The sequence below is a fragment of the Perca flavescens genome, chromosome 6 (genome assembly GCF_004354835.1).
Source record: "Perca flavescens isolate YP-PL-M2 chromosome 6, PFLA_1.0, whole genome shotgun sequence".
NCBI lineage: Eukaryota > Metazoa > Chordata > Actinopteri > Perciformes > Percidae > Perca > Perca flavescens.
The window spans coordinates 28,261,318-28,283,526 of NC_041336.1; the positions used below are offsets into that span (position 1 = coordinate 28,261,318).

The 22,209-nt window shown below is 40.0% G+C and overlaps 2 protein-coding genes across 5 annotated transcripts; one reads left to right on the forward strand and one right to left on the reverse strand.

The window, feature by feature from the left end:
- Window positions 1-530: 530 nt before the first annotated feature.
- Window positions 531-7,036, forward strand: LOC114557217 (B-cell receptor CD22). Its single transcript, XM_028580590.1, has 11 exons — window positions 531-644; window positions 736-792; window positions 1,011-1,349; window positions 1,449-1,673; window positions 2,060-2,332; window positions 3,135-3,422; window positions 3,534-3,612; window positions 4,264-4,294; window positions 5,321-5,491; window positions 5,589-5,698; window positions 6,567-7,036. The coding sequence occupies exons 2-11, from the start codon at window positions 750-752 to the stop codon at window positions 6,625-6,627; spliced, it is 1,620 nt and encodes a 539-aa protein (XP_028436391.1). The 5' UTR covers window positions 531-644; window positions 736-749; the 3' UTR covers window positions 6,628-7,036.
- A 1,085-nt stretch (window positions 7,037-8,121) lies between these two features.
- On the reverse strand, window positions 8,122-22,209 carry hpn (hepsin). 4 transcript variants are annotated; one of them, XM_028581580.1, is made up of 14 exons: window positions 21,939-22,209; window positions 21,736-21,803; window positions 20,410-20,542; window positions 15,034-15,141; window positions 13,732-13,773; window positions 13,346-13,475; window positions 13,111-13,230; window positions 12,889-12,929; window positions 12,323-12,488; window positions 12,038-12,228; window positions 10,930-11,025; window positions 10,510-10,652; window positions 10,071-10,235; window positions 8,122-9,714 (listed from the first exon to the last, which is right to left on the reverse strand). In XM_028581580.1, the coding sequence occupies exons 3-14, from the start codon at window positions 20,444-20,446 to the stop codon at window positions 9,670-9,672; spliced, it is 1,284 nt and encodes a 427-aa protein (XP_028437381.1). In that variant the 5' UTR covers window positions 20,447-20,542; window positions 21,736-21,803; window positions 21,939-22,209; the 3' UTR covers window positions 8,122-9,669. The 4 variants fall into 4 exon arrangements, with proteins under 4 accessions (XP_028437381.1, XP_028437382.1, XP_028437384.1 ...); XM_028581581.1 differs by adding an exon at window positions 17,017-17,173 and having other exon boundaries at window positions 21,736-22,209; XM_028581583.1 differs by having other exon boundaries at window positions 15,038-15,141; window positions 21,736-22,209.

Here is a 22,209-nt window from a genome sequence, read left to right on the forward strand (position 1 = left end):
GCGGTGTACTGCAGTGACCTCTGTTTTTGGCTTCTCAACTTTACAACAAAAACTTCAAATGATCTCTAAATCACCACAGGATCCAAAGACAAAGGAAATCATCTTTGCCTTGAGTTTTTAATAATCTGAGTTTGTAAATGTCACATCAAAAAAGCGCTCAACCCCAGTATATTTTTGCTTGAGGGTGCATTATATAAGGAATATAATTCCATGGCTCTTCTGCTTAATTTCATTGTAAGGAGCTCAAACACCAAAATCCTGTGGAGGTCCTAGGAATCATCCACACTTCAGATGACACAGAATAATACCATCTATCCACTGCATTTAGTGTTGTATTGCAACATTACCAGATTACACAAGAATGTTCTGCAAATTATCCACAGATTTTCAAAAATTAACCAATGGCTCCATTGTTCTTCCCAGCTCCCTTGTGTGCGTGTGTGTGTGTGTGTGTGTGTGTGTGTGTGTGTGTGTGTGTGTGTGTGTGTGTGTGTGTGTGTGTGTGTGTGTGTTCAGATTCAGACCATTTTACTGTTTGTCAGGTTTCCCAACTTTATATAATGAGCACTCTGAATGGTTACACACCCTCCAACTTCTGCTTTTGACAGCACAAAAATCAAATCACCATCAGCTGTCGTCAGTGTGTGAGTACTATTAACTTTGATATATACACAAACATTTTAGTTTATTTTTTAGACTGTATATTCATCTGTGTCCCGTGTCATGATGTTGCAGGTTGATTTCTAACAATGGACAATTCGATTCTGATTATTCTGGTAATAATATCGCCAGGTAAGGAAACCCATTTTTGTAAAAACATGTATCAAAAAAGTAGTAACTGCAATCTTAAGATTATGCCACTACTGCTTAGAACTTTGAAAACCAATGTATACATTTCATACTATCTAATTTGAATATTTTATGGATCCTTTGTTGCCAAATCCTGTGGGAAAAAAATAGCTACAGCCACATTTATTTGACTGCATCTTTTTTTTTATTTTTGCCCAAAGGTGTGTGGAGTGGAGACTGGAGGGTGACTTTGGAAGATGAGTGTGCTTTAAAAGGGACATCAGTAGTTATTAAGTGCGAGTATGACTATCCTTTAGGTCATATTGTCACTGCAGCCGGCTGGTCTAAAGCCCTGTATGTAGATGGCAATTGGAAGCTGTTTCCCCTTTCACAAATCTCTTCACCCCCAAACCACTTTACATATGTGGGCAACCGTTGGAGTGACTGTAAACTGAAGATCAATGATGTACAACACAGTGATGAAGGCCATTACTTTTTTAATTTTGTGACAACGCTCAACAGATGGAGAAGTAAAAGATCTGCTCACTTGTCCGTAAAAGGTAATAACTAAATAACAGAGAAAAATGTAAATTCCTCATGAATTTAATTGTATTTTTAGTGAAATGAATCAGTTTCTGCTTCTGTTTCTGTTTAATCAGAGTTGACCGCTGTTGTACAGCCGAGCACTGTGACAGAGGGAGACTTTGTCAGATTGACCTGTGTGTCAGGTTGTCTTACGCCTGTGAACATTGTCTGGTTCAGAGATGGACAACGTGTACCAAATCCAGTCTTCCGGGCCGGGAGAGAGGACGCCGGGAGGTACTACTGTGCCGTCCTGGGACGAGAGACGGCCAGATCGGCCTCTGTGGCTCTGAGCGTTCAATGTAAGTACATGAATAACTTACAACATAAAAAACACAAAACATTTCAAAGCTCAAGTTGCAGTGTCTCTGTCATTTCAAAGCTTAAAATCCCCCTTATAAATGCTTTGATGTTTTGGCAGTGTGGTGTAGATGATTGACGACAGCAAACAAAATGTGCCTTTGGTACATAGGTTGTTGTTGTTTTAACCTCCTTTCCATGGAGCTCCAATTAGAGTGAAGAAAATAGAAATGTATTATATATACATATATCATTTATGCTTCATGCAGTGACTTACTCGCATCTTTTTCCCCAAGTCAACTCTACTTTTAATTGTGATTCACTGATAATGATTAAGGCTCATTTGTTATCTCTGTGAGGCTAAACATCCCAGTCTTCTCTCAACCAGATGCTCCCAGTAAAGTCAAGTTGTCAATGAGTCCGTCAGTAGTCAAAGGAAGTTCGGTGACTTTCACCTGCAGCAGTGATGCCGACCCACCTGTGACACAAAGTGGATACAGCCTGTATAAAGACGGACACGTTATCAGTTCAGGACAGACTCACACCATATCTGACATCCAGCCCAGCCACAGGGGACTGTACTCCTGTCAGGCCTGGAATAATATCAGCTGGAGGGGCATCGCCCTGATTAACTCTACGGAGGTTCAGCTCGATGTCCAGTGTAAGTATGTTGAGATGTCACACTGAGAAGTGTGCTTTCAAATTAGACACGCAGGGTATTTCTCATGCGGCGTTCAAGAGGTGTCAAACAAATTCATGCCAGACCTTCCTCCACAGCACTGAGGAGGAGGGTCTTGCTAGTCCAAACAGCATTCCCGGGATGGGAGAAAAATGTGCTCTGGTTTATTTAGCATTTCTTTAAACCAATCACTATCGTCGTGGGCGGGGCTAAGTGGCCGGACGGAGCAACGGCGCCTCGGCAAAAAAGCCTCGGAAGAGAACTTGTTTTGGTGGAATGTGTGCGTTCAAAAGTTGTTTTAGTCGTGCAACAGAAAACTCAAAAAAAAAAAAAACAATTAGACAGATAGTCTAGCTAGCTGTCTGGATTTACCCTGCAGAGATCGGAGGAGGAGTTAGTCCTCATAAATCCACCTGAGTTTAAAATTCCAACACAAAGAAAGCGGAAGGTAACGGACATTCGGCCGAAAAGAGTGAAATCTGGCGGAATTTGCGGCGACAGGGGCACCTGGGTAGCTCACATGATAGAGCGCTATGACTTGCGGCCCTTTGCTGCATGTCGTCCCCCCCTCTCCCCTTTAATGTCTTCAGCTGTCCTATACAAATAAAGGCCTAAAATGCCCGGCAGCAATGGAGCAATCCTGGAAGTGGAACGTCGTGTATCTAGACTAGTGCTCTGGTAGATTATCTTCTCCTCTAGCACTGTGAGAGCACTTTTGATTTCTCCCTCATTTTAGAATAAAACTGTTAACATGTGCAGTGTTTGTATAATTGTTTTTTTTCAGACCGTCCAGAGAACATTTCCATTTCAATGGACCCGCCACATGTTGTCGAGGGCAGCAGTGTGAATCTGAGCTGCAGCAGTGCTGCTAACCCTGCAGCAGACAACTACACCTGGTACTGGGCTTCTGTTTCCAGTTCCAGCTCCCTGATCCAGGTGGGCTCAGGACAGGTGCTGTCTCTCCCCTCTGTGGAGGCGTCCCACACTGGACTCTACCTCTGCCAGGCCAGGAACCCACTGGGGCAAAACAACTCAACTGAGGTGCTCCTCGCAATAAAGGAAAAGGACCATGGTTTGTGTCATCTTCATCAACAACCGCTGCTTTGTTCTTCTGGAAATGTCATCTGGATTTTGTATAGCAGAAGTGCTTGATTTTTTTTTTTTTTTGTGCGTTTCTCCCCAGGAAGCCAGTCCCTCCCTATCTTAGCTGGATTTGGAGTCTTTGTTTTTGTGACACTTCTTCTACTTCTTCTTTTTTTCTGGTGAGTCAGTGAGAGTGGATGTGACTGAATGACTTCCGTCATTTTGACTGTAAGCATTGATTTTTCCACATTGTGTAACTTTTTTGATGTGTTTCACTACATGTTGTCATGGCTGCATGTGTGACAGCAGGCACTATGTGTGTCATCTTAATTTCCACTTTGTTGCCACTTTTAAATAGGTACTCAGTTTTCATATGTCTATATATGTATATATATATATATATATATATATATATATATATATATATGTGTGTGTGTGTGTGTGTGTGTGTGTGTGTGTGTGTGTGTGTGTATATGTAAATGAATGTTATATGATATGTATCTATTACTAGGACTGTTTTTGCTTTTGACTGTGTAAGCTATTATGTACTTGCTGGATTTGCAAAGACACTTTATCGTGAGTCATGTCTTAAAAGCTCTTTTTTTCCATTTACTAATAATTCTACAGCTCACCTCTATCACGGTGAAAACAGTGATGGTGACAATCTGTGTGTACTGAGGAACAGTTTATAGAAGTATCAAGCTGCTGGGTTTCCCGTTATTACAGAACAGAGTCGCTAAAATATGGCATCAAAGATTGAGCAACAATTGAGAATGTTCTGTTCTGAGTGTTTCTTCTCCCATTTATTTTGTTTTTTGTTGTCTCGGCAGGCTGAAAAAGAGGACCCGTGCAGAGAAAAAGGTGAGCCCATGTGCTTTTGCAAGAGTCCCAACAATTATTTAAAGAAGTGAGATGTCTCAGTTTCCTGTGGTGTTTCCTAATAGCGAAATGTTCTTCCTTATACTTGAACTTCACATTGCTTTTCACATTTAATACCTGAAACTTTATTGGAGCCGAGGCACATGCCTACTGTCACGGTTTGAGAGTTTAAAAGGAGAACCAAGAAGCAGGAGACCAGCCACGCAGATTGGCAGAACAAAAAGCGAACATTAATAAACTAAAGGCTGAATCCAAAAAAACGAGAATACTAGATTAAGGATATGTTTACACACGGCCCGGCTATTTTCATAAACTGACATTTCACCCTCTCCGTTTTCAAAAATAACATCGTGCACACCACATTTTCAGAAAAGTGTTCTTTTACACGAACCTGTGTACATGCCGTCAAGAGCATGCCAAACCTGTAGGTAGCAGTGTGACGAGAAGCTCAAGCCCACGTTAGCCAATCAGAATCCCGCAACAAATCACTTCCTCTTTCTCTTTTGAACAAAGATGAAACCTCCGTTTGTCTCAGTTTACATGCAAACGTGCAAACAAAGTTTTCCAGAATCTCCACTTTGGCCGGAGTTTTTAGAAAGAATTTTTTCAGAGGCAAATTCTGCGTTTGCGTGTAAACAAAGGGCACAAACGAAGGGAAATGTCTCCGTTTTTCTAAATAACCATGAACGTGTAAACGGGGTTTCACACTAGAAGATACACAGAGAGCAGTTGTCTTGTTTCAGTGTCTGATATAGCCTACACAAGAAAAGGAGGGGGATAATGAGGGACAGGTGAAACACATCAGGGCGGGGCAGACAATCACAAAGGCGGGAAAACCCACAAGGCAGGAAACGAGACATGACACATGAGAAGAACCTTTAAAAATAAAACAGGAAACTAAACTGACCCCAGGATCTTCCCAATATGCACTGACAGTGAAAAAATAAAGGAAAGTAAAGGGATCATTCAGCAGAAAACATCATCTGACTTTTGTTGTGTTCCTTCCAGGAGACTGTGTATGATTTGAGGCTCAGCGGGAGAGGCTCGAGCTCTTCGGCCTCTGAACCATCTAACAGTGTCTATGCCAACATCCATGCCATGCCATCTTCTCCTGCGCCTGTTATTAGTGCTCAGGACACCCCTCCCCATTCACAGAGGAAGTCACACCATGAACATGATGTAAATATGGTTCACAAACGTGAATGTTCAACGTAACATCTCCATTCACGACAATCTGATTTTTTTGAATGAAGTGATTCATCTCCTCTCCTCTCAGGTCCCCACATCGTATGAAGATGAGGTTACCTACTCAACAGTGACCATTAAAGCCAGAAACCCCAGTCTTCCACATCACACAAACAACAGCAGAGTGGCACCAGACTCCAGGTAATGTTGACTTAATAACAGCGCTGTAGTGTCGTCGCTGCACCTTATTACTCACTGCCGGTCAAGTCTAGTTCACGTGTGTAGCCTTTAGCCCACTGCTACTGTGCAGTCATAAAAAACAAAGCTACTAAAGAAGAACTTTTGACCTTCATGGAAACAAATTTAAAATGCTCTTGTTGAGAACTAGGACTGTATGATTTTATATTATCATCAGTACCATTCCCTAACACCACCAGAGAAATGTTAACAAAGTTTCCTATTTCACTTTCTCACAGTGAAATCATTTAGGTAGGTGCCCTTTTGTTTTGCTCAAATGTTTTATCAATGATCGATCTTCGTCCCGATTTGCACTGCAGAGAGCAAATTTGCACTGACTTTATTTGCAATCACACTACCTCTGAATCATATTTACTTCACCTTCAGTCTGAAAACACCATCAAACTCTGAGAAATGATTTAACTCAGAATTCAACTTTATTCATATTTTCTGTCATTTCTTTATTTATTTTTTATCTCCTTACGTTTCAAATGCTCAGTCTAAATATTTAATCTAGTTTGAAATATAAGAATCTGCCATGTGTAATATGTTTATAATCATAGAACGTAATCTTCTGTTCAGGTCATTAAAAGCCCCACATTTACAAAAATGTTAGTAGAGAGGACATGACTATGGTAGCTACTGTCCTACTGACAGCACAATGTCATTTAGTTTATTTCAGTTTAGTTTGTGCAGTAATATAAAGAGTTTATGAATAAAAAGAATGCTTGGCTTAATCATCTGTATGTAAGGCATCCATGCTGCCATCAGAGTAGTCACATGCAGGCTGCAGTTTGGTTAAAATTCACAAATACTATAATTTTCTCCACAGGTTCAAAGCCGGAGAGAATGACGACTCTGTGATCTACGCTTCACTGGCTGAATCCAGCTGAGTTGGATTGAAACCTTTAACTCTTTTAAGTGCAGTTTCATCATCATAAAGAAACCTATGTTATTATATGTTGTCTTGTCATGTGGTGTCTTGCTGTTAAGATAGTTGTGAAAAGTCAAATGCTCAGTCTATCAGGAGGGATAGAGATCTTAAAGCATCTTTTTTTTTGCTATACTTCGTATTTATATTAATTTATGCTGCTGTTTGTAATACTTGACTGAATAACAATGTTGAATATTTTTGATATACTAAAGGCATGGTTGGGGGGGAATCCTGCAACATCGGATTTCTATCTATTTCATTTTGTTGTCTCTAGGATACTGTAGACTACAGCAAAACAATTGTTCTTTACTGCAGTCTGTACAGTTGATATTAAAAATGTATCAATAAACTGTGATATTATTACACAATGTCTATGGGCAAGTTGTTTTTATTTCAATACAATACTCAATGCATCAATTTACATATAACAATATGTATTTCTCTTGCACACATAATTGCCATAAATGTACATGCATTTATTTATGGAACGGGTGGTGAGTCGACTTCACATCACATTCTGTTTAGGCAAGAGCTAGAAATCAGTGCCAGAAAGGGTTCAACGTTTAAATCTATTCTGCATTTGTGTTCACATACAACCCTTTCTTTAGGCCAGGTGCAGTATACAGATTGTACTACTACAGTAGTAGAACTCTACATTATATTTTTTATAATGTATCTTGACGGTTGTATGGTAAATACTCTTGTAAATTTTGTTTTTGCTCACGACATCAGCAGGGTGCTGTCGTTTTTTTGTGCCTATCCGTATACCTCAAAGAACACTTCCTTTTCACAGTCCAGTAACATCTTGAGAGCTTTAATCCAGTGTGGAGCAGAGGGGGAGTTGTAGTATATAATACTATACTGTACATTGGTCATGGTTGAGTATACACACTCCTGCCAGTCAATATGTTGAGACATCATTAGCATTTAAAAGATGGTAATCAATATGCGGTGCAGTAAAAGAAATATTTTCTGAGAACATGATTTCAGTTGTTATTGCACTCTTGGCTCTAAGATCTGTGGATCATAAAGACATCTGTAACATGTCTCAAATAAACATCTACATAAACAAGATAATGACTAATATTTACAAGACATCAACAAAATACTGATATTGCTGATCGAATATAAGCATCGTCTTTACCAGTTCGTGTGGGAACTTGATAAAGACAATTAATTTTCATACAAAAGTCAGGTTACTGCATATAAAAGACATGAACATGTGTCACACAAGAAAGAGTTTAATTATAAAAATGAAATTCTTACAATGTGAAAAGTTTGATGTGCGCTGTGATTTTACAAAATAAAGCTCGCCAGGAAACGTTGTAGTTATCCATTAGCATTACTCATAAATTATTGACATTTTATTAGTGTGTGTGTGTGTGTGTGTGTGTGTGTGTGTGTGCACGCGTGCGTGTGTGCATATGTGTGTGTGTGTGTGTGTGTGTGTGTGTGTGTTGCACAATGTAAAAAGTACTAGGAGTTGAATTTGCACAAGATCTTTATGATCTTTATTACAAATCAACAGTGCAGTCTGCACTCACTGTGGGTTGCTATGCACGCTGGCAGCAGGAAGTCTGGCACTGAAGAAAGGGACTCTTGTTGGAACAAGATAAAACCTCTACATAAGGAATTTTATTCTTATTGTATGAATCCTTGTAATTACATCTAGAATTCTTAAAGGTCCCATATCATGCTCTTTTTCAGGTTGATACTTGTATTTTGTGTTTCTATTAGAACCTGTTTACATGCTTTAATGTTCACAAACACATTATTTTCCTCATACTGTCTGTCTGAAGATACCTGTATTCATCCTGTGTCTAAAACACTCCGTTTTAGCCCCAGTCCTCTTTAAGATCCCCTGCTGGAAAAGCCCAGTCTGCTCTGATTGGTCACCTTTTCTGATTCTTCCTTATCTGCGCTCTAAGTGTCCCTGCACCATCATTGCAGTCGGGGAATCACTGTAACTGCACTGTAGAGGCACTGTCTACCTGTAAATAGTATAGTTGTGTCATCATAACTGTACAAAAGTCCTGACGACTTGTTTAAAGGCACCGTTTCTGAATAAGGGCTGTGTGCATTTCCCTGTGGATTGAGCGTTTTGATCCTTTCACAGTATTCATATAGCACCTCGACCTGCTCTATAATAAAAAAAAAAAGACATGGAAATCTCACTTTTTACAATATGGGACCTTTAAGGTGAACCTGAGCATTTACAAGTCTTGATTCAATGTATTGCTGTTTATCTCACAAGTTATAGTGGTTATTTCTTACTTCTGGTAACATCGCAGTAGTATACAGCTTAAACGTACAAGAGCGGGGAAAAAAGTAATCTCAGAAAAATAATCTCATTATATTTTGCAAAGCTGGTACCTTAAATCCAATATACTGATTCTAATCTTCATAATAACAGTCAACTTCAATAACTTTTTGCTGATCCGTAAAACTTCATGTTCAAGGGGCTGTACTCAAGATACTGAAAAAAGTGGGCTCACGGACTGCTCAATACCAGCGGTTGTCACGGCCCTTGACGTCTGATACCAACGCACAAGGCACGCACAAACATGCACATGCTGCTGAACCAGCTATCAAAACAAAGAACAGAGAAGCTTGGATTACAATACATACAGATTCTCTGCATAGGACGCCATTACTCCATGATATCTTTACATACTAAATATTTGTTTGCTGCTATGTTAATGTGCTGAATATCGAGTACAGCTCCTTTAAAGAGCTCTGTGTATCTCTGCAAAGATACAGGGTATATATCAAGGAGTATGGTCTTGGTGGGCATTTAACAATGTAGGAAGGTTCAGGAATCTCATAAAAAAAAAATCTCAATAAAAAAAGTTTTAGGTGAAAAGGAAAATCCAGAACCGTGATGTGAGGGAAACGGGGCAGCCTTGCATCCCCCGGTCCAAAAGTCCCTGTTGACATCTTCGAGGTCTTTTAATATTGTCATCCCAAGAGAAGAAAAAGTGGAAACATAGGAGCAGGAATCTCATGTCCGGGCCATTTTGTGAAGCCCTGGTGAGTGGTCATAGTTCTGGAGGAGAGCAGAAATTGTTAAACACATCAACACAACAACAAGAAGTAATTATAGCTGTAGATGACTAAAACATCAACACAAATCTTGAAGCATGAATGTAACATACATGTCGTAACTCTTAACTGTGTATTTGGTGGAGGCAAAATACTTTATTAAGACATTTTGTTACCTTAATTTGGCAATTACCTGTTTTCTGTGTGTGTGTGTGTGTGTGTGTGTGTGTGTGTGTGTGTGTGTGTGTGTGTGTGTGAGGAAAAACAAGCTTGTCCTCCAAATGTGTGTATTGTTGTTGAGTGGTTTATAGATGACCTGCATGCCAGTGTTGCAATAAAATAAAGTGTCCAGTCTCTCACCCTCATGGCCGTAGATATCCAGGGCAGAAATCGGGACACTCTGGTGTAGACGCCTGGTTTCTTGGCCATGGCACAGCCTATTCCCCAGCTCACCACCCCCAGCAGCCGATACCGCCTGGTCTTAGACAGGCAGTCTTCTGCCACAAAAGGACCGCCGCTGTCTCCCTGAAACCACAGAGGATTATAGCAGTTTACGCAAACATTATAACTACCATCTGGTACACCATTTTAGTCAAGCATTGACAGAAGTAAATAAGAATGCAATAACATAGCAAACAACCAGGTATATGCATTGGGCAAACAGACAGAAAAGCAAGCATCAGTTTAAACAAAGCAGACAAACATACAGTATGAGGACATATCAGAGAATGCAGTTCCCTAATTAGAAACCTCAAAAGCATTTCTTCAGCAGAATGCATAAACACAGGCACACTCTGACCTGGCAGGCATCAGTGCCTCCTTTCTCATAACCAGCACAGAACATACTGGTGGTAATCTGGTTGTCATAGTAATCAGGAGAGTTACAGACAGTGTCACTGATGATGGGGACGTGGGCTTCCTGGAGAATATCTGCTTGAATACCTGCAAGTGAGAAATAGCAAAAACATTTAAAAAGGGGTTTTATCTAAAAAGAAGCAATTGTGTATCAATTTCTATCAGTCCTTTGAAGTATTGCAATAATCAAAACTCAATTACTCTACTCTCACATGTATAAAGATTAACAGTGTACACTGGTGCTGCTTGTTGTATGATAGCAAATATTGAGCACATTGATACAAGGAATGCAAATAATATCATCATCCAACATTAAATTGTCTGCAGTGTATTACAGTACAGCTGTAATTAAATGAAGACTCACCATAGTAATCTACATTTCCCCAGCCTGTTACTATTCCCATCTGTCCGTCTATCAGTCTTTGACCGTATGCTGGCAGGCAAATAGGCTGGATATATTCTACACACAAAACACACAAATATATGTATTAAGATACAAAACAGACACATGTAAACAGTATTAATAAAGATGTAACTGTAGATTTCAGTTAGGTTTAGAGTCATTTTTAGGTTAGCTCCCGTCTTGTTATTATTATTATTATAATAAGTAATATCTTTGTTTTTATTGTCATCTGTATATAGGATAAAAGAGAACACGTCTCATTGGATCATGCTGTTTTAGGCAAGGGTGAATTAATGAAGAAAATACATGTATGAAACAGCAACGTGAAAAAAACGGATTATTTTCACTCCAATGGACCTCATGTTGTAATTATGAGGGCTAAACACTAGATGTCAGACGTGACCCACTGAAACATTGCTTTTAGAGTTTCTACTTCCAAGTTTCTTCCACTGCATAATAGGAAGTGTTATTAATCAACACCAAGACTCAACAATTTTCTAAAAACTGGTACGAACAACTATATTTTCCAATGTGACTGTAAATCATGTTTCATTTACATTTCAGAAACTTGAGCCACTGCCTTGCTCCTCTACGTCCATATCTGTATATATATATATATACACAGTCAATTGTTAGTACAGTATATTTGCATTTAGATATTTGTCATGTCCTAAAACCCAGTAAGTATGTTGATTTAATTTTGTTTAGTTACTGGACTGTTAAAAATGTGCAGAGCTGTGACATACACCATAACACAAAGCTAACCTCTGTCTCCCTCAGACCTATAATGCCAGTGTAAATTACACTTGTATTTCTCCTCATCCTTTTGCATGCCTCAACACATTACAATAACATTACAGACAGATGACTCTTGTAAGAACTACTGTTCCACCATCAAAGTGTGGATATTGAACTAAAATAGTCCTGGGATTAGAAAGAGAGCAATGACTGACTCTGTGTTCTCTTTATGTCTTTGCCATTCTTATGCCATTCTTCAAATACTGTATTCAGGTTTGTGTCGATGAGTGTGTTTCTTATTTGTGTGTGTGTATGCCGTTGTGTGACCTACCGTTGAAAGTGAGGGGATGGGTGAGGGCCAGAACAGCGATGTCCCTGCTGTTGTCATCAATGCTAGCATCTACAAAGGGCAGGTAACTGCTGTGGTAAACAATGGTGTTCACCTCAGCCACGTTGGCGTTGACTGGTTTGCTATAGATGGAGCCCAGCTGCACACGCCAGCGATTGACGAAGCGATACCGCCTAGTGTGACATTTATAAAAGAATCCAATTTTGACGACCATGTGCTTCAAAATAAATAATGATTTCAGTATAAAATTCAGGCTTGATTACTTACTCTCGAAAGCAGTGAGCAGCTGAGACAATCCAGCGGTTTGAGATGATGGTTCCTCCACACTGATGAACTCCATCATACTCCAATCTGACCTGCCAAGGCCAACTGCCCTGCCTGGCATCCACACCACCAACTATACGGTCTGCTGCAAAACTACGTCTGCCACAGTCTGCCGAGTACAGAGGAGGGAGTTTACTGTCTGTGTAAACTGAAAGTGAAAAAATTAAACGTATAGAAAGGAGAAACAGAGCAAAGATACAGTAAGCAAGAATGAGAATGGGTGAGTGAAAGAGTAGAAAATCAGTAGAAAATCAGAGCAATACAAAATTTGTACTGTAAGTGAACGTAAGATAAGCTGGAAGGAGAAAAACAATGACAGACAGACAGGCTGGCTGGCAGGCTGAACAGAGCTAAAACAACATCAGACAGAGTAAAAAACACAAATAAAGTGTTGGGAGGATGACAAGCCCAGCATGTGGTGAAAGATGAGCAGTGGGTATAAGGTATCGGAGTATAAAGTGTGCCTGTGTGTCAGACAGAATGAGTGCAGATCTGAGCTTACGTCTTACCTTGACACAACAGTGTGAGAACCTCCCTGCTCTCACAGTCACTGAAACAAAGACGAACAGAGAAAAAGAAATCATCCAAACTAAGTAACTGTTTAGCTCTCTCTATGTCAACCAAGTAGACAAGTAAAAGAAAAGGCAGAAAGAGCAACAGAGAGGACAGTGTGGTAGCAGGTTAGACTGCTGTGAGACAGGTGTAGGACCAAACAGACAGGTGTTTGTTACCATGGGAACAATGAGTCTTTGATTTTCTTGCCATAGCTGAGCTCTTGCTGTCTGACACAGAAGAACTCCCCACCATCTCCACTGGCCTCTGGCACCGATGTGACTGAGTAATTCACCACACTAAAACAAACACACACACACACACACACACACACACACACACACACTTCAGTAATCGGTCACACTATGCTGCATTAAAACATTCAGATATAATAATAATAAAATAATACCTTACCTTATAAAGCCCACTTCTTCACAGCTGATGCTAGCTAGCAGCTCATTGGCTGAGGAGGAACACACCTGACGCCACCTCCTCTGGGCGGAGTCAAAGACTCTGAGACGTTGGTCAGCAGAATTTACCTGGACTGCAGGGAATGACATGGGGTTACTTTTAAAACAAGCTTCTGTAGAACCTCTTTTAAAAAAAAAAATTTATCAACCTGAAAATAAGCATGATATGGGACCTTTAATAGAATAATCGGAACGTACAGCTTTTCTGTAGACAATAACACTACACAGGTGTCACAGTGTAATTTGATGTTTATTATAGCTGTACATCCTCCATTTAAAATATGGTCTATATAAGTCTACTTGCTAGAAGCCCTGTTCTCTCTTACTCACCATCATACAGTCCTGTGTCTTCCTCCATTGTGCAATACGTGACTACAGAAGGGTCATAAAAAAACATCTGTTATGTCAATGCAATGTATGATAGCAAATAATGTAAGACGGATCATCAGATTTTTGACAGTACAAAAACAACAGATTATGGTCATCATATGTTAGACATAAATGTGTGTCTCTATGGGCCCTATCTTGCACTCAGCGCAATTGCCTTCGTACAACGACGCATGTATGATTCCTATTTTGCACCCGACGCACAGCGGACTTTTCCCTCCACAGACGCACGGCGGTAAATTAGGGAATGTATTTGCGCTCCAGGGGCAGTTCAGCAAAAATAGGAGGCTTGTTCAGACGCAAACGTTCCCTGGTGCTATTTTGCAGTTTCAGAAAACAATTCTGCCACTGACCAGGAAAAAAGTCAGTGGTGCGTTATTCAGATGCTATTTTAGGGGCGCATGCTTGGCCATAATGTAGCGTGTACACATGTATACGCTTTGCTTCTCTCCTCTACACGGACGCAGCAGTTCCCATTTTTGCAAACCATACATAATTACAAAGAAAAATATTACTGAAAATGCGCTTCAGGTGTTTGGATAGATCAGGAGGCACTTTACAGTACAGTCCTCAAAAAGTCGCAGCATTCTTTGTAGCTTGTTGTGTTTTACACAACATTTCCATGAATCATGGATGTGTTGATGACATAAATGAGGAAATATTAGAGGACTTAAGGAGACGTGATGTTGAACTACACTGGATTCTGGTCCGGGAGTGGCAATGTGCGATGTCCTCCTGGTGGAGCGGGTGGACGGAGACGGAGTGGGGGGAGGAGGAAGGGGGACAACAGGAGCAGGTGGTGCGTTTGGAGGCCCACGCTCTATGGCTGCAGTAATCCTCTCCAGACTTGAGGAGATACGCCCGAGAGGCTGCAGCAACATCGCCACCCAATCAAGACGGGTATTTATTACTTTGCCGCATCTCGGACAGCTCCTGCTGGCGTGCGCCAGGCAAATCCGCCGTTATAATAGCAATCCGCCATGGAACAAGCGTGCCTGATCTTAAAGGGAATGTGAGATGACGCTCTAATTGGTTTACTGCACGTTACGCCCAAACCACACCTAGCTACTTCTGACCAACCCATTTTAGATTTGCGTCGAGCGCAAGAGTCATTTAACCCGCCGGCATAATAGCAACAGCGCCCGAGATCCGCACACGAAGCTACTTGCGTTTCACGTTTGATACTTGCGTTTCAGATCGTTAAAATAGGGCCCTATGTGTATGTGTGAAAGCATGTGGTCTGACCTACGGCCCAGACGGCTGCTCCAATGGCTCCCAGGGTCATCAGAGTCACACACACACCAATCACACGGCAGGGGGTCAACAAACAGGTCAGAGAGATTCCCCTGTTCACTGCAGACACACACACAACCACACACATAGATGAGTGTACAAACACTCATTTGACAGTATATATACTGTACACAGACACAAACACAAATTCATGTTTGTCTGGATGTACATATACAGCAGCACTTACATCAGCATTTAACATAAAATACAACATACCAACAAACACAGGTGGCTAAGGAAAACTTATTATAAAAAACTATAACAGTGACCTAAGGTTAACTGTGTTGTTGCTGACAATGACAAATATACATACACACACACACATTTAAATATTTGACAAAGTATTACATGGCAAACGTTGAGACTAGTTGCTAGTATTTAATTTGGGTTCTTTTTTTGGAAACTTAAGCCACCCTATAACAAACATGAGCAAAATGACCGGTATCAGCGCACTGTCCCAATGTGAAGGGCCATACTGCACATTTCCTGGCATAGACTGAAAAGTACAAACGACACTGATTAGATCAATAGTCTAAAGTCTAGCATTTCTCCACAAAGCAAGAACAAACTTCTAAACTAGGATATAGTGCCATGTCAGGCGTGCACATACAGTATGTGTGCACCCGCACACAGGTGTTTTTGTCAGTGTGTCCCTTTCGGCCCCTGTTTTCCTCTGCTCTGCTGCCCTCAGCAGAGTTTGTCAACTTGACCCACAGCTTACATGTTGTGGAAAACACACGTGTAATTATTGCTAGCTCACTATCACAGTTTATTAGGATCATTTATTGTATTATTTACACCTGTGGAGAGCCTTTAAAATGTATCATTATTTATCTGTACCAGTGGTAGAGAGGACAATTGTTACAAGCATTTCCACAGCATGTTTGACTTGTCATAGCAGGGAAAGCAGCTGTTACTAATATCACTAACGATGGCCCTTACTGCATTTAAGCCACAACAATGAACATGCATGCACATTGGTAGAGCCCTGGTACTTACGCAGCCATCATTATGTTATTGATAACACCTGTGTGTAAAGACCTGCTGGAGTAACAAATCGACCCTGGGAATGGTAATGTCATTTCTATTAAATTTGGAAATAATTTTGTCAGTTTCTAGTTATAACTGAGGGCAAATGTAACCCTAAGTCAAGTACACTAATTTGGGCAATTTAGAGCCTGTGTCTTTAATCATTTGTTAGAAAAAAAGCAGAAAAAATTAGCTTTTATGTTGGTAAGTGGATTTTCTGTTTTGTGGAGTTTCTGTTTTCATCACAACTGGAGATACTGTAAGAAGTCTAGTGTTTCCTATCAAATCAAGGAAAACATTCTACATGCCTAGTTTCCTTCCTGCCATTGTTTCCCTCCAACCTTTTTCCTACTCTCTCACATCTTAATCTGTCTTAATTTCCATGAAAACAATTGGAGAAAAGGAATCAGAATGAAAAACAATTCCATTTAAATGTTTAGATGGAATTGTGACATTAGGCCTATCAAATGTCAATGTTCATAGGAAAAGTTAGTACAATTCAGACAATTCAGTTAGTAGGGAGGCATTTCTAATTTCTTCTTTAGACATTAAGGGGCCTAATGGGATGCTGGGCGTCTGGGTGTAGAACCAAAATGATCCTGCTCTGTTATCAACTCATAGTCAGTTTCCCTAGCATATAGTCTTGTGTCCGGATTTGTAGAAGTAAACAACTCTAGGAATGACAAAGAACCAGTGTTGTACAGAACCACTTACACGGTTTGGTCAGTGTGTTTGAATTTCTACGTTGTTATCAAGAAACCTGATAGCTGCGTAGACCTACTAATCCAGTGACCTTAATCTCCTTCTAAGCCATCTCCTCACATCTCGTCCCTCCCTCAACACGACAACCTCTTCGTGGCCAACTCTGCCTGCACCTTGACTGCATCTCCCCAAAGAATTCCCTACCTTTACTTGCCTCCATCTGTACCCATCCTTCTCATTCCTTCCCTCTTTGTGCCTCCTGTCTGCTCCTCCTCCCCTTCTGTACCTGTCCTCTCTTCACCTCCCTTCCTCTGGCTTCTCCTCCAAACATCCAGTCAACATGATAATGGTGTTATTGTTCCTTTGGGTTAAAAAATTCTGATTAACAATGGGGACCCAAAGGTCAGAGGGAGAGAGAGACAAGGAGAATTGAGGCACAAAAATGTAAAAGTGAGAAACAAAAAAAGAGTGAACAAAATGAGTATCTGATGAATGCCCCTGGACATACGGTATTATCAGAGGGCCATTCCAGGCTCCTGTTCATTCCTCCAGATTTTGTTTTCCCGGAAATACCCCAACATTTCCTCCACACACCTCAACGCCAGCACATACACACCTTCACTGGTACTGCCAACCCCCCTTGTTCCCAAACTCCTTTCTTCTTCTCTCTTTCCTGATCTCTTCCCCCCCAACACAGCGCTCTTCCAAATCAAATAGCAGGACAGAACAAGCACTCTTTTGTGTCCATTTCTACCTGAGACCCCCCGTCCTGTGCGTATGCATGTGTGTATTATGAGTCAGGGTTCTTCTGAAATCACCTTTTTATAACCATGCCTTTTATGGTTAGTTATATCTACTTTTATCTTTTTGTCTATTTTATATGTAGTTTGTTTTAGTTAGTTTTATAATAAATTGTATTAGTTGTTTTTATTGTAGTTATTTATGTATCTGTATTTTATGTTTTACCAGTTTCATTTACAGTTGATGTACTTCATAGCCATTGTTCAGAGCTTTTATATATTTAAGTATCTTTTGGTTTTAAATGTCTTGCCTCTGGTGTTTCCTCACATATGATGGTGTTTCCTCAGTTTGGTTCAGCTCTCTCTCTACAATTCTACTAATTATCTATGATGCATATAGTTTCCAACATGTTTCTCTGATGAGTCACACATTCCCGTTCAGTTACAGCCTATTCATTTTAAAAAAAAAAAAGCTTGATCAAAAGATATGATCTACTAACAAAGGTTTCTTTAAGACACTGTCTCATAATACTTATAAATATATCTCATACTTTGTTCAAGCTTGTAAACAACAAACTTACTTATTTATGCTCATCAAAAACATGCATATAGTTAGCAGATACATCACTGTTGTTGTACATGAGGAATATTTAGAGCTGCCCCACACCGTGACTGGATAGTTTGTTGCCATGGGCTGTTGTTGCTGCGGTAAAGAGGTAAGAATGAATCATTGCTTACTCTTTGTGACCCATCATCCACAAAAGCATACTGCACGTATATACATTTTTGGGGGGTTATTTCAATCCTCATCTGTGAGTCACATGAGCAGCCAGAAGCAGCAGGATGGAAACGGTTCATTGTATCATTACTTATTCACTCAGATGTTTGGAGGGATACCCTTAACTTTGCATGCATTACGCCCTCCCACTGTAGCCCCACACTGTTGGGTACACAGAAGCAGCTGTGTACCAGATGAGATAGTTGGATGCACACACCCTCCCTAAACCAAAATTCAGAGAAAAATATTATAATGCACAGACAACGAATTCTGTATAACCACAAACTTTCATTTATAACCTCCACATGAGCCAAGTTTTCTATGAAATGACAGTTAATTTGAAATTACAGATACAAAACACATTACAAAAAAAACCTTAAACATCTTTAAAAAAAACACATATAAACAGAAAATGGTTTCTCAGAAGTCATGGCTACATACTTGTACTGGTTGTCATGGAAGAAAAGTAAAAATATACCATAAACACAATCAAACTGTGCTGTAAATATTAGTCTGATTAGAATCTGCCCTGCACTTTGTAACGGGAGTGCTTGCGTGTGAATATGTATAATTGTGTTTCTGTGTACGTTTAAGGTAAACACTGCTTGTTTCTGAAAATAGATGAAATAGATGTCCCACCTAATCTAACCGCAGGCATACACAAAATAAGCCACACCATGTGTGCCACTCCTTGACTAGACTGTGTGTCTCTTGTAATTACACACTCCAAAGACACAGCATGCATATGGGTGGACTCCCTTCAGTCAGGCAACAGCAGCTACAAAACCAAACGTTACAGCAGACCATCTTCAGACAGAGAAAGTAAGTTACAGAACAACAAGGACAGTTAGAAGATGTCAGTTTTCAACTTATGACTTCACTTAATGGGAGACTACTGGTTTCATTGTACTGGCACTCAATTTGCCCCTGTGATATAAGGTAGGTGTACTGTTGTCATACTGTTGCCATAATATTGTCTGGGTTATAGGGGAAAAACATTCACAGGGTGGATTTATTGTCTTTACAATGTAGCCTAGATATATATTTGAGTTTCAAAGGTCACGCTGACAGGAGCACTTTCTAGCAACAGTAGCAAGTAATCTTATCTTTACTTCCATAACAGCATCATGTACAGTAATTATTAAACTCAATACGAGCCATAAAGCTCCATGTTTGACCAACCCTTCAACACTAAACACTGCATTACAGCTAATGCCATGTAACAGGACAGATGTGGATTCTCTGGTTTCCTTTTAAATATTTGCTTCACTAATGGTGATGGGAGTGTGTTTGCTGGGACAAGGTAGGAGAGCTGAATATTGACATTGACATGGGCCCTATTTCAGGTAGAAGGTTTAACAAACTCTGAGTCTAACCCTGATGTCTGAGTTGATTTACCCTGAGATGAGAAACTCTGAGTTTTTGGTTTCAGAACAGCTGATATGAGTTGGTTCAATCAACTCAGAGTAGGTTCATGCGCGTGAACCACCACAATAAAAAGGCAGCATGAATTCTACGATGATTCTACGATTCACCATGGTAACAACCACAAAACAAACGGGTCGGCGGAAATACTCATGCGCACATACAGCGAGTTTTAAAAAAAAAAAAAAAAACACAGCGGCTGCTGCAAAAGAGAGAGAGAATTTGCGTGGGAGAAAATTGCTACTAGAGTAAATGCGTATGAAGTGTAATTAAGTGTATATGACAGTGGTTATTTCTGGCCCCAGTTATCAACACCACTATCACATTTCTATTTGTATTAGGACTTAAAGGAATCTTTTTGGATGAAAAAAATCTATCCAATCAAAATTTATGTTTTCCAAGCTTAAAGATAAACTCCAAAAATAACATCAGAACATCAGTGAACATCAGAGAGACAGCCAGTCAGCTTTGAACAAACAGTTAATGGTTAACTGTCAAGTGGTCATATGTCTGGTCCCAAATACAGAAAACAGGCAGCATGCACTGCAGCATTACCAGCACAGCATTTTCGTGTGTGTGTGTGTGTGTGTGTGTGAAGGAGTAGGGGTGGAGAATGAGAGCAAAAATAACAGTGTATTTAATATGTGCACTCACCCATCTTCCCCTCCGTCACAACTTTCTCAGTATACATCTATATACAGTAGAAAGCAGAGGGCAACAATAGACAACGATCTTTCCTTCCTTCTCTCCTTGACTCCTTAGGGCAGGTGGGCCACGTCACGTTTGCCTGGTAATATAATATTGAGGGTCCTTAATGACAAACACCACAGTGTAGTTAATACTTACATTTATTTTAAACATGTATCAAAGAGATAGAGTTAGCCAGGTAGAGTTATATGAGATTTAGTTTCAAAAACGTATATAAAGCGAGAGGACAAACTAGTTTTGTCACAAACTAGAAATCTAATTCAGAATACTACACATACCGGTACTCACTACACTTTAACTAATAATATGACTTGACAACTTGACAACTTTTGATCGATATATGCTCTAAAGTACAGGCAGGTTACATCACAGGTTTGTTTCAGAGCTGGTGTCTCACTCACTCACTCACTCACTGGCACGCACGCAGGCAGCACGCACGCACGCACACACACACACACACACATACATATACACACACATATATACACACACACACACACACACACACACACACACACTTTAGATAACTAGGTCTACTAACAAGTTCTCATTGTGTATCTAATTATTTATAAGATTTAAAACTGACAATGAAAATACTAAACGTATGAAATCCATACAAATTAATTGTATACTAACTGAGCTGCTTAGTATATGTGCTTAATATTTGTATCTTAAGTCTATGTGAACAGGCTTCTTATTCCATTACATAGAAGACTGTTTTTTGTTTGGTCTTTATTAACCATCACCAACCCCGTTAGAGTTGTCACTGCCTTGCAAACAGGAGGACACGAAATATGTGAGAGAGACCACAAAGAAGCAAATTAATTCTTATGAGTTACAATATGTGTACCTATAGAAAGTTCTAGAAAAGTTGTATGTCCTATTGTATCACTATACAGTACAATTTACAGGCAATACTATGTAAAACGCCTATACAATTTACATTTTGCTATGACATTTTTATAATGTAAATATAGTAGGCTATTGTAAACCCCGTTAGGCAGATTAAGACTGCAGAGGTCTTGAGACAGAGATGGTTAACGTTAAACCGGTTCAACAGACGACATTAAAAAGGTTCACCACGATAAACATAATGTTGACATAATTAAAAGTAGGCTATACATGGCTACTTTATTTACCTGAAAAACGTTTAAATTCAAATAGCTATTGTTCTATGAGCATTTAATGATACCAAAAGTAGGCAACTTGCTAAGTTTCTTTTCGGAGTTAGCATAAAACTAGAGCTGAAAGAAATTCCAGAAAGTGACTCACCTGTGTTTTCCTGTAGCAGGTGGAGCTCTGGCCTTCGTTAATCACAAATATTATCTTTTTTAAGTCCGCTTTGAAGAATAGAAAAAGCAAAAACAACGTCAGCTTCGAAGACAGACGACAATAGCCTACTGTTGTTAAAACGCCAACACAGATAAATCCCAGTTTGCAGTCAATCTTTTTTGCTCTCTTCACAGGTTACTGACCCCAAAGAAAGAAGGGGAAAAAAAGGTAGCAACGTTTTCAGCGACCGTTTCTATCAACCAAAACCACCGACGCCTGCTTCTAATAGAAAAGAGAGAAACATTTGGAAGACCGGGCTAATTGAGACAAAATTAGTGAAAGTTTATCCCAACTTCGTCGGTTTGTGTGGTCCTCCTGTGAGCGGTCAGCTGCGCAGACAAGAGGGGCAATAGTGACGTCAACTTAGCTTTCTGAGTGGACAAACAAGGCACGCGAGGTCTCTCTGTCCCTGCA